Source organism: Ananas comosus, linkage group 12 (assembly GCF_001540865.1).
Source record: "Ananas comosus cultivar F153 linkage group 12, ASM154086v1, whole genome shotgun sequence".
Taxonomy (NCBI): domain Eukaryota; kingdom Viridiplantae; phylum Streptophyta; class Magnoliopsida; order Poales; family Bromeliaceae; genus Ananas; species Ananas comosus.
This window is the reverse complement of record NC_033632.1, coordinates 12,388,567-12,401,872: the sequence shown is the minus strand read 5'-3', so window position 1 is coordinate 12,401,872 and position 13,306 is coordinate 12,388,567. Positions and strand designations below refer to the sequence as shown.

At 33.5% G+C, this 13,306-nt stretch overlaps 2 protein-coding genes across 3 annotated transcripts; one reads left to right on the top strand and one right to left on the bottom strand.

Annotated features, from left to right (window-relative positions):
• On the bottom strand, positions 142 to 2,418 carry LOC109718223 (polyubiquitin). Its single transcript, XM_020244335.1, has 2 exons — positions 2,349 to 2,418; positions 142 to 1,314 (listed from the first exon to the last, which is right to left on the bottom strand). Exon 2 carries the CDS (start codon positions 1,312 to 1,314, stop codon positions 397 to 399), a length of 918 nt encoding a protein of 305 aa, XP_020099924.1. The 5' UTR covers positions 2,349 to 2,418; the 3' UTR covers positions 142 to 396.
• LOC109718639 (protein translation factor SUI1 homolog) lies at positions 6,527 to 9,832 on the top strand. Of its 2 annotated transcripts, none has more exons than XM_020244966.1 (5): positions 6,527 to 6,683; positions 8,066 to 8,112; positions 8,211 to 8,416; positions 9,025 to 9,078; positions 9,584 to 9,832. In XM_020244966.1, the coding sequence occupies exons 2-5, from the start codon at positions 8,076 to 8,078 to the stop codon at positions 9,626 to 9,628; spliced, it is 342 nt and encodes a 113-aa protein (XP_020100555.1). In that variant the 5' UTR covers positions 6,527 to 6,683; positions 8,066 to 8,075; the 3' UTR covers positions 9,629 to 9,832. The 2 variants fall into 2 exon arrangements, with proteins under 2 accessions (XP_020100555.1, XP_020100556.1); XM_020244967.1 differs by having other exon boundaries at positions 6,529 to 6,683; positions 8,063 to 8,112.

The following is a 13,306-nucleotide window of genomic DNA, read 5'->3' as shown; positions in this document are numbered from 1 at the left end:
TTAGTTGGTGCCAATCTGATGATGTCAAAGTTAAATTCTGTTCAAGCTGTCATAATAATCCGACGATGTCAAAGTATAATATCATATAATTTCATGATTTACCATTTAGATAGCAAAAACATGAAGCAAAACAAGAAGGCATGAAACATTAACTGATACTTACTATCCCAAATTTTTATTATTATTTAGTTAAAACTGCGAAGTCCGTCATCATAGAACCTGCAGTTCATACTCTGAAAACTCAAACACACCAGACACAAACTGACTTTGGACTCGAACTGACGCGACAAAACGCAGAACATTCTGAAAGAGAAATTAACATCCAGACGCATCGGCAACGGCAGTGATGACACCCATCTGCACGGATCTGCGGACAACATTCGCTGGACACAGCATTTACTGGCCACCGCGAAGGCGGAGAACCAGGTGGAGGGTTGATTCCTTCTGGATGTTGTAGTCCGCCAGAGTGCGGCCGTCCTCCAACTGCTTACCGGCGAAGATGAGCCGCTGCTGGTCCGGTGGGATGCCCTCCTTGTCCTGGATCTTAGCTTTGACGTTGTCGATCGTGTCGGAGCTCTCCACCTCGAGGGTGATGGTCTTGCCGGTCAGGGTCTTCACGAAGATCTGCATGCCGCCACGGAGACGGAGCACGAGGTGGAGCGTCGACTCCTTCTGGATGTTGTAGTCCGCCAGAGTGCGGCCGTCCTCCAACTGCTTGCCGGCGAAGATCAGACGCTGCTGGTCCGGCGGGATCCCCTCCTTGTCCTGGATTTTTGCCTTAACATTGTCGATGGTGTCGGAGGACTCGACCTCGAGGGTGATGGTCTTGCCGGTCAGGGTCTTGACGAAGATCTGCATGCCGCCACGGAGACGGAGCACGAGGTGGAGCGTCGACTCCTTCTGGATGTTGTAGTCTGCAAGAGTCCGACCGTCCTCCAACTGCTTGCCGGCGAAGATCAACCGCTGCTGGTCCGGGGGGATCCCCTCCTTGTCCTGGATTTTGGCCTTGACATTGTCGATGGTGTCGGAGGACTCGACCTCGAGGGTGATGGTCTTGCCGGTCAGGGTCTTGACGAAGATCTGCATGCCGCCACGGAGACGGAGGACGAGGTGAAGCGTCGACTCCTTCTGGATGTTGTAGTCCGCGAGGGTCCGGCCGTCCTCCAACTGCTTGCCGGCGAAGATCAACCGCTGCTGGTCCGGAGGGATCCCCTCCTTGTCCTGGATTTTGGCCTTAACATTGTCGATGGTGTCGGACGACTCGACCTCGAGGGTGATGGTCTTGCCAGTCAGGGTCTTGACGAAGATTTGCATCTGAAACACAGATCGACCATCAGATGAGAAACACGGAATAAAAACACCGAATGAGACATCATATGATATCGATCAAAAGGCACCTCCAAACACAACAATCAGAACACTAAACTACAAAGATTACACACAAAAAAAACCAACTTTGATTTGAGAGCCCTTTTTGCAATTACTCTCCCACAAAACTGCATCATTCCTAACCTCAATAGGCCCAAAAAATTGAGATACTGGTTGAATTCAATGCAAATCTTTGATAAAACAAGCAAGCAAATAAAGAAGGTTACATTCAACGTAGCAAAATGACATCACTCCAATAAATCGAACAAAAAAAGGCTAATTTCGAAGAGGAAGGTAAGAGAAGGATCTCTTCTAATTAATTTTACGCCTTATAACATAAATTGCACCAACATGATTATAGTGAAATCATGTACACCCGTCTCAATAACAATCCCTAATTTTCAAGCCTGTTGAAATTGATGCGTACAGAACCATTATGCAGGAATTGTTGTATTAACCCTAAATCAAAAAAAATCCGAGGTAGATCGAAGCAATCTACAAGCCAGGACTAAAAAATCCCAAATTTTCCCAAATCTAAGTAAGACCTAAGTAATCAACATTAGAACACGCATCTTTTCCTAGAATACGATCAGATTCAAGCTTACAATCAATAGAAACAACAATTGGAATCCACAAGATTAAGCACCGCAAAAACAATTCATTTATTAGAAACCACTACAACCGATGAAAACCACGGAACAAAGGAAATTCACCATGGAAAAGTTTTAAAAAAAATTACAACAAATCACCCAGGAAATAATAAAATCCGAGTTACAATCAATTATCAATTAAAAAAACCAAAGAGACGACGAATATCATTCCGAAAAATAATCCCACACAATAATTAACCACCTAATGCATTTCCAGATCCTACTTACATATAATAATAAGAATAATCAACGAAGAAAAACTAAGGATTCAATTATCTAATCTAAATCTAAATAATCTAAATAAACCAAAAATATATAAACAAAAATTACCTTGAGAGAGGAGGATTCGCAGAGGCTCGAACGATTCGATGAGAGAGAAAGAGAGAGAATTAGAGAGAGCGATGGGCGAAATTGCACAAGAGGGGGGGGGTGGTATTTATAGTGGTCGTGGACCGAGCGGTGCGGTGCGGTGACCCGGCGGTGAGATTACCTCCCACGGCGCTGGACCAATCAGAGGAGGAGAGAGAGAGAAACGCGGTGGCGTATTAGACACGGCATCGGTAAGCGGTGGGGAGATAACCGAGAAGGCGCTCGTAGATAGCGAACCCCCGTTTAAAAATAATAAAAAAATCTTTATTATTATTATAATTATAATTATAATTAATTTTGTTTAAATCATTAGATTAGATTCTTAATTTTTCAGTTTTTATTGTTAATAGTGCTCCACGTCCTGCACACGTCTTATTTACTAATTAATTTAAATTTAAATATTATCTAAAGTAAAAAAAAAAGGGAAAACTTTAAAAACCCCCATGTGGTTTCGTTTTTTCTCACTTTGCCCCCCTGTGGTTTAAAATATATCAAATTGCCCCCCTGTGGTTTCGTTTTTATTTTTTCGGCAGCTTTTTCGTTAATATTTTATTAAACTATATATAAAAAACTTCAGATACCCATCTAGATTTATCAAATATTCACTTTAGTATCCTTTAAATTAACTTTATCACTGATTTAAGAAAAAAAATAATGAAATTGATAAGAAAAAGAGAAAAAAGAAACCACAGGGAGGCAAATTGATACATTTTAAACTATAGGGGAGCAAAGTGAGAAACTACGAAAACACAGGAGGGATTTTTGAAGTTTTTCCTAAAAAAAATTTAAATTTGTAGTTAAAATTTAAGGATAAACTTCAAAATATTATCCCTATAGTTTCGTACTTTCTTATTTTAGTACCATTAAATTTAAAATGTATTAATTTATTACCCTGTAATTTCATTTTTCTCTTTCGCCGATTCCTTCGTTTACTTTTCGTTAAATTATATACAAAAATCTTCGGATACCCCACCTATAGTTATCGAATATTCACTTTAATATTCTTTTGTTTAAATTTTATTATTGATTTAACGAATAAAAATAGTGAAGGAGATAATAAAAAAAATAAAATAAAACTATAGAGTACGAAAATGATACACTTTAACAATATAGGATATTAAAGTGAGAAAGTGTGAAACCATATTGGTGGTATTTAAAATTTTTCCTAAATTTTAAATAGTTATATATTACGTGAGTTTATTTTAAAATTTGATTAGTTTCTATTTGTTTTTAGTATGTCAATTATAATTAATTAATTTTATATAATATGTATAAAATATCTTTTTATTCTATTTAGGTTTTCGTTTATCAATTCTTTATCCGCTTTTATAAATAGTAATAGATAGATATAGATTAGTAATATTTGTAAAGATAAAATTTAATTAAAATAAATTAATAAAATTAGGAATTAAAATAAAAGGCAGGTAAAAGTAGACAGTAATGATATAATTAATCTTATTAGGAAAAACTTCAAAAACTCCCATGTGGTTTCGTACTTTTTTATTTTAGTATCTTATGGTTTAAAGTATCATGTGGTTTCACACTTTTTCACTTTAGTACTCTATGGTTTAAAGTGTATCAAGTTAGAACTCTATGGTTTTATTTTTGTATCAAATTAGTACCTTATGGTTTTATTTTTGTATCAAATTAGTACCTTATGGTTTTATTTTCGCATCAAGTTAGTACCCTGTGGTTTTTAAACCACAGGGTACTGAAGTGAGAAAGTGTGAAACCACATGGTACTAAAGTGAGAAGTGCGAAACCACAGAGTACAAACTCGATACACTTTAAACCACAGGGTATTAAAGTGAAAAAGTACAAAACCATAGGGTACTAACTTGATACACTTTAAATTATAAGGTACTACAGTGGGAAAAAGTGAAACCACAAGAAGGGTATTTGAAGTTTTTCCTTAATCTTATAATGAAGGCATATCAGTAGCGTTATTAAATTTGATTAAATATTTAATAATTAATTGTTTAGAATAAAAAATAATAGATTATATAGATCACACTGTTTTTTTTAGGCATAATTTATGTGGTTTCCTGTATATATTAAAAAAAAAATAGTGGCATGTTTCTTAACTTCGTATTTAATAAATTAGATAATTTTCAATGTCAAATAAGCTCTGATGAGTTGTTGATGAGATAATCTTAGAATAAAAAATAACAACTTTAGGATATTAATGAATTTAAATTAAAAAATTCAAATTTCCAAGATGTAATCCTATAAATATATTATATGTCTCTTTATTTCTAGACTTTTATTTTCCAGGGATAAAGGGTTTTTTTTGCATTTAGCCCCCGGCAAATTTTTATTTTAAAAATAGCCCTATCAAAATTTAATTTGCAAAAATAGTCCTAGGCCTGCCACGTAGGCGCCACGTCAGCGCCACGCGAGCAGGGCCGGGGTCAGTGTGTTAAGTTGAACACGGTAAATCATTTACCGTATTCAAACACGAATGGTTCACCTTATTTCATATTTATATTCCTTTTTTTTTTCTTTTTTCAAAATCCAAATTCGAACCCGAAAATCAAATTAAAATCCAAACCCGACGGATTTTAAAAATTCATACCCATATCCATATCCGACCAAAAACTCGAAACCCGAACCTGAACTCAGCAGGTTTTAAAAATATATACTGTTGAATAAAGATCTAAGAAATAAAAATTATTAAATATTTTATATATTAAATAAATAAATAAAAATAAATTATGTATATATATAATTTATTCAGGTTTGGGTTCGAATAATATTTCGGATATCCATACCTATTGACATTTCTACTCCCTATTTCTCTCTTCAATATTTATATTGCAAAAAATACGTATTAGCTCTAAACACGGTGAGACACTGTAAATGGTTCACCGTGTTTAGACATTGTGAATGGTTCACCGTGTTTAACTTAACTATCGCCCCCAGTCCTGCCCGCGTGGCGCTTGCGTGATAGGGTATGGCCATTTTTACAAATATAAATTTACTGGAGTAATTTTTAAAAATAATTTTTTTCAGAGGTCCAATTGCAAAAAAAGCCCAGGGATAAGCGATTTGTTGTTTTTTATACTAGATGGTGTACTTTTTTTTTTTATAAGAAAAATGAAAGTGTGTTGTTTTTTACTCCAATATTTTTTAAATTATCTATCATCTAATAAAAGTTTATTTTCTAATGATTGAGGTTTTGTTGTTACAGAGTTACTATTTTGTAGTTATTTACAGTTGAAAATTGGACGATCGAATTAACAATATAAAATACATTTTTAAAAAAATAAAGATACTATATATATATATATATATAATTATCTTGATGCATCAAGTGCATGTAATTATTTTTAAGAATGGGAAAACTTCAAAAACCCCCCCTGTGGTTTCGTGCATTCTCACTTTGCTACCCTGTGGTTTAAAACGTATCAATTTACCCCCCTGTGGTTTCATTTTTATTTTTTCGAAAGCTTTTTCGTTAATATTTCGTTAAATTATATACAAAAAACTTCAGATAACCATCTATATTTATCGAATAGTCACTTTAGCATCCTTTAATTTTAACTTTGTCACTGATTTTAAAAAAAAATAATAATAAAATTGATAACAAAAGATAAAAACGAAACCACAGGGGGGCAAATTGATACGTTTTAAACCACAGGGTAGCAAAGTGAGAATGCACGAAACCACAGGGGGGGTTTTTGAAGTTTTCCCTTTAAGAATATAAAATAAACTATTTAAAATATTAGTCATAATTAAATATATTTTTATTGTTGTAAAATTGAAAAAAGTGGTTCAATTTTGTAAAATCTCAGAATTTGTAAATTTTTTATATAAATCAGCCAATTTTTATACATATATTGGCCATAATTATTAAATACAATATTCATTAATTAAATACTGTTAACATATTTCAAATAAATAAATAAATAAATATGAAAAAGATCCTATCCGTCCAATCTACCCATTCACCCGCATCGAACGCCTCATAATTATTCTCCTTATTTACCCACACACCGATAAAATTTCTCACGCCGTACCCGGTCTTTATACGACGCAACGTAATCTTCGTCCTCTGAAATATCGGACGGTCGATATTTCTCCCGCATACGCGTTTCTATGCGGATGTCGGTTCGAAGCAAAACCGCATTCGCACCATTATCGACCGCACGAATATAGGTAGGAGCCGTTTACGAACGAGTCCTCCTCCGCTTTGATCCCAAATCGAGATCGAGAGCGAGGTAGACCCAATTCGCCGATCCTTTCTCGCTCCGATCTCTAGGGTTTTCGAGGTCCTACGCCCAATCATCCCGTTAGGTATCGTATTTTCCCTTTTTGGATTTGCTATTTTTGTTGAAATTTTGGGGTTTTTTTGAGTTCCTGATGACCCTGTTTCATTATATTTAGGGCTTTGTGGTTGAGGTTAATTTCATGATCTTGCTGAGTGGTATTTGAGAGATTTTTTGGGTGGTTGTTTATGATGTCGAAGTGTTTTATAGTTTCTAATGATCTGAAATTAAAAAGGAGCATCTTTGCTTTGTTTCCTCTTAGATGTGTTGTTATATATAAGATTTCCAGGGTTTCTGAGGTCCAACGCTCCATTATCTTGTTACACACCGAATTTCTCCCTTTGAGTTTACTATTTTTTGTGGTAAATTTGGGTTTTTTTTTGCGTTTTTCTGATCCTGTTTCATTAAAGTTAGGGCTTTTTGGTTAAGGTTAGGATCTCTATTTTACTAATTGATATTTGATAGATTTTGAGATGTTTATTTATGAAATCGAAATGTTTAATGGTCTCTAATGATCTGAAATTAAAAAAGGAGCATCTTTGCTTTGTTTTCTTTTAGATGTGTCGTTATATATAAGATTTCTAGGGTTTCCAAGGACCGACGCTCAATTATCCTGTTGCATACCGAATCTTCCCTTTGAATTTACCANAATTTGGGATTTCTTGGGTTTTTCTGATCCTGTTTCATTTAAGTAAGGGCTTTTTGGTTAAGGTTAGGATCTCTATTTTACCGATTGATATTTGAGAGATTTTTAGATGTTTATTTATGAAATCGAAATATTTTATGGTTTTTAATGATCTGAAATTAAAGAAGAGCATCTTTGATTTCACTTCCGATTTCATGTGCTTTATAATAATTGAACATGAAAAGGGAGCCCTTATAGGGTTGATTGATGATATTTATCTCAGATCTATGTTTAATTGGTTTGCGCAGATGAGATTAATCAAGATTTTCATGTGAAAGTTTTTCTTTTCCTACTATTGATGATGCTTCCCTTGTTATAAATTTATACGTAGGTCATATTTTGTGGGGATTTCCTTGATGATGTAATTAACTAATTTATATGTTTGTGATGTGTTAATTGCTCATCTTGGATAGAGAGGCTTATATGGTGAAAAGATCTAAAACATTTATATAGGGAATCATCAATTTAGTGCTCTAACAATTACCTTAGACTGTTAAACCTCTTCAAAGGAATCTGAGCCAAACCCAGTTAAGAATAATAATAACGAAGGAGAAAAACCGTCGAAGAATCATTAGACAACTTGAGACAAAAATTTTAACTCATTATAGTGTCGCCAATGATTATATTCCATCTTTTCTATCTTGAATGGAACAGCATATTGTTTACAACACATCTTCTATTTATTTGATCTGTGCATTTCTTTTATCCTCTTATGTTCTCAGCAGTCAAGAGTTCATGTCTGCTCTCGACGCTCAGCTTCCCACTACTTTTGGTATGTTGGCAGAGTGGAATAAATTATCAACCCTTTTTCTCAGTTGTTTCTAACATGCGGTTGTTGTGGTGCTAATTCTGCTATTTTATGATATTCAGATCCGTTTGCGGAGGCAAATGCTGACGACTCCGGGGCGGGATCCAAGGAGTATGTGCACATCCGCATACAGCAAAGGAACGGGAGGAAGAGCCTGACGACTGTGCAGGGGCTGAAGAAAGAGTTCAGCTACAACAAGATCCTCAAGGACCTTAAGAAGGAGTTCTGCTGCAATGGTACTGTTGTCCAGGACCCTGAGCTTGGCCAGGTACCATGCTTGTTTATGTTGTTAAATATAATAGAAAATAGAAAGAAAACAGCACCATTTCCTTTAGTCGCAGTAAAAAAGACACCTGGTTATCACTATTTAGGTGATCTAGAAGGGTATTTGGTTTAGCGCCTGCTCGACCTGACTTTTAAAATAGCTTTTCATTTCTGAAAAGCAGTAGTTAAGAATTTGGCAAGTAAACTTCTGGAGCTTTTGTTGTGGAGGACGATGAAGTGAGATTTTGGGCCCTTGAAGCAAAAGCTCCAATTTGAAGCTTCTGATTTTGATTCAGCACGAAGCTGGTAGACGTATTTTGAGGAAAAAAAAAATTAAAAATTGTTATTGTTTTTTTTTAAACGCCTCTACTAAAACAGTATTTAATGTAGAAGATCTAGCTGGGCCAAACAGTCTCCAAGTCTTTACTTTTCATTATCGTGTTTACTGACACGGAAGCACCAGCATAATCACTTATCAGTTGTTAGTTTACGCAGTTGTTTTCCTTAATTTTATCTGTGGTGTCACATGTGTTTTGTTGTTATTATTTTTTTAATGAGAATCCACATATGTTTTGTTTTACAAGTATATAATCGATTGCTTGTTCCTCATAGGTTATCCAACTCCAAGGTGATCAGAGGAAGAATGTTTCGGCCTTCCTAGTTCAGGTACTGAATATCTATGGACCTCTAACATCTAATCTTGGACACAAAACCTGAGAACATATGCATATACCGAATATTGTATATGATGAATTGATGGCGCTGCCATACTTATTGGTGATTTGGTGGTGCTGCCCTGTGTCTGCGCGCGCATGCATGCGCACATGTTTAAGCACACAGATTTATAACTTGTCTTTCATGTACAAACCTCAATAATTACACCTACGAAATATAGTTACGTAGTGGTGTAAACAAGCTTTAGCGAGTTGAGCTCATCTCGGCTCAGCTTACAAACATGCTCGGCCGTCATATTATTGAACTGGCTTGAGCTTGGAATACAAGGAGAGGGCTTGTGGAAAGGAGGCATCCTTATACTAGGGTGGTAGTGTCACATGCATCCTTGTACTCAGATAGATAAGATACATGTTCACACATATTACAAAGTTCTACCAAGCTGAAACATTTTTGTGCAGAGCTTCTCGCACTTACTGTTGCTTTTTCTGCGACGCAGGCGGGAATCGTGAAGAAAGAACACATCAAAATACATGGTTTCTAAACTATCTCCCTCGAAGAAGTGATTGGGCTACAATATTAAGTATTGCTAATTAGACCTCTATATATGTTTGCTACATTGTGGTTTGAAGCTGTGGAGTTGTTGTACTACTCAACCATATGGCCTTGCTCTGTTACTACTTTGTCTATCTCATAAGCTTGTACTACTCTCTTTTCTGCTTTAAGCTTTCTTGTTTTTATTGCTTCAGATTCTATGGTGGTGATAGTAGTAGTATGTATCTCAAGAGTAAATATCTATTTTTGACCCCTAAAAATTATACATATATATATATATATATATATATATATATAATTATATACATATATAATNTATATATTCTCCTTTTGTTGCCTAGAAATTGTTCAAAACTCTAGGCTAAAATGTGGAAAATTTCTCTATAATAATTTGTTTTTAACTTTTGCTTTCTATCTTTTATGAACCTTTATTTTGTCTCTTCTTAAAATTTAGAGCTGGAACACTTAACTCGGCTTGTTATAATTTCATCATTGTTTGTGTGGTACAACTGGATAATTATCTAATATATTCTTTTTATTCCTACAAATGAGGAAAAAAGAAAAATTAATTAGTATATAATTGGCTTGGTGATTTTGTTCGTAAAGTTAACTAATTTGAGAGTAAATATAAGATTTTTATAAGTTTCTATCATTTTTAAGAAAATAATTGGTTTCTTAGCAAGTTTTTCGACTCTATCATATAATTTAATTATTATACGTGTGGAATAATGATGAAATTATATTAGTGCTGAGTTGAGAGAGAGAAATTTAAATTTAAATTTAAATAGCAAAAAATGAATTGTTTTAATAGATAAGAGTAAAGTGAAAAAGCGAATATTTATAGGAAATTTATTTTGTATTTTAATCTAATGATAATGTGAGAAATTGTTCAATAGAGAGGCTCATCCTGCAGTTAGAAAAGCCTTTATTTATTTTTTATTTTTTTTTGTAAATTTTAGAAAGTGAACTTGTTATATCTCATCACACTGGTAAAGTTTAGGGTTTGTGTGTGAATTTGTTTTCCGACGAATCAAATTTTTGATTTGAAAACTTATTAGAATTCGGATTACGGGTCATGCTCATCAGATCAAATTAAACCAACAGAAGCAAAACCAAATGCGTAACTCAAAACTTATTTCTACGTTATCAAGTACAGAGACCAAATCGCAGTATCAGAATAGTAAAAAATTCGATCATACATTTTAAGATCTTACCTATATTTTTAACTTAAATCTTAATTTGTTTAGAAGGTACACAACAACAGCAACAACAACTACATGGAGTTTTGTGATTGGACATCAATTTTTTCCCAAAAATGAATACATAAATAATTGTGCCCTTTCCAGATAAGGTGTGTGTATAGTGTATACATACACATGTAATATATATAATTAAAATTAATTTTATTGTCTCAGTAATCCAAACGTGGCTCCAACCACTACACACTCAATCAATTCATTTTTTTTAATTATTCCGTGTTTTTAATTTCATTTTAAAATTTGTCCTTTATTTTTTTAAAATTTTTTTTGAGTATGTTTTGTGTTTTATTTTGTTTAGGTAGATGATTAGCTGTACATGCGAATGGGACAATGCCACCACATTGGGATCCTTTGGTTTCTTAGAAAAACATGAAAAACTATATTTTTTTTTGGATCAAAAGGAAAAATTTATCTAAAACATTCTTTTTCATAGTTTCGTTTTCTGGATAAAAATTTCGAGAAACGAAAACATTCTTTTGTTTTTTTATAAAATCTGCAACAAAGTTTTCTAAAAAAACTACTTTTTTTAAAGAAACAAAACGACTTTGAAATATTTTTTTGGAAAATCAAACATCACCCTTTTATTTTATTATGGGGTTAAAGGTAATTAAGTGGCATAGATTAGGACATGTAATCACCAAAATAAAACAAAAAATAATTTAGGGAAAATGAATTTAAATTATGTAGTGATGATCATGGAGGCAAGGATCATTGAATTACTTATACTTTGTCTCCACATCACTAGGAGAATCCCAAGGGGCATGATGGGCACATGACATAGGATATATGAGTATCAAATGTGATCCATTTAATTACATTACAAATCAATGGAACCCTACACATGTAAATTTATAATTTAATATGATCAAAGAGGAAAATGATGAGTAGCACAAAGACCCCTCTAATCTCTTTTTTTTTTCTCCTATTTACTTTTTGGGGCAATTGCTTATATACCTTTGAAAAGTTTTCGACTTTCTGATTTACCTTTTTTAGAAGACTAATATTAAAAAAAAAATTTTTACGTTCCAACTTATTTCAAATATACCCTAGAGTTAAATTTCATTAATGAACGGCTAGCAATAACTGTTATCTCTGTAAAATTACTATTTTGCCCTTAATATTTCTGATTTTGCCCTTAAATTAAGGGCAAAATAGGTATTTTAATTTATTTTTTTAAACTGTGGTAGATATTTAACTCACGTTTAATTCAAGCTAACTTAACAGATGGTAACTGTAGCGGTATTTTTGAATAACGGAGGAACATTTGAGGGGTATATTGAAAAGAACAAAAAAAAGAAAAGGTAAGTGAGATATTTTCGAAACTTTGAGGGGATATATAGGCAATTATCCCTTACTTTTATATCTCTATTCAAATATCTCATTATGATACACATACAGTGGTCTTAATTAATCTTAGACCACTATATAGTAGTTAACATATGCTGATGTGATATATTTTGATCAGTTTCCTTCAGTTATTATAATTACTACTAATTCTACCTATAAGTGACACCAATACTCATGTGAATGGCACCAACTACCTAATTGAAATCTTCCAAAGCACATCAATAAACTACTGAAATTAAAATGTGTAAGCATGCATAGCATTAGTACTCCCTGTTAATGACTTGTTACCTTGCAACCTTACTCATTAATGTATGTTTCTCCTTGAGCCTATATATTGAAGTTATCCTAGCTAGCTTCATATGTGTAAGATTGAAACATGAGATAAACATTAAAATCCAACTTAATTAAGTGACTTGAGTTGATCTCAACATGACAAGTCTAATTAAGATGCAAAATTAATCCCAAAAGGCATGCTAGGCACATGACTATATATGTATGCTTAACCTCAAATGTTGCCACTAGTGTTCTCATTAACCATTGGGTCATTTTCTTGGATTTGACTTGTAAGGTGCCTGCACCATTCTTATCACAATTAAACACCCCTCCCTATTAAATCACAAGGAACAACCGTTATTCTCTAAAATCTTAATATTTTATTAAAGAACGGTGTTTAAATGTTTTTATATTTAACACTTTCGTTAACGTCTAGACATTCTCTAAAATTTTAAGCTTATAGAGAACGGTATTTAAATGTTTTTATATTGAACACTTTCCTCACGTTTGGGCTCGAAACTTTCTACTAGATTTATGACATAGACTTGAATTAAATGAAAGAAAATTAATAATGAAAAGAGCCTAATGTGATTCGAACTCAGAATCTCTTACTCTGATACCATGTAAAGTGATACATGATACAAAACAATCATTATTCTTTAAAAACTTAAGCTTATAAAAAAAATTATGTTTAAATATTTTTATATTTAACGCTCATTCCTCTCTTTTATTAATTTGAAGACCCTTCTCCTCTATCAAAGGTTATCAAAGGTGCCAATCCATCTCTC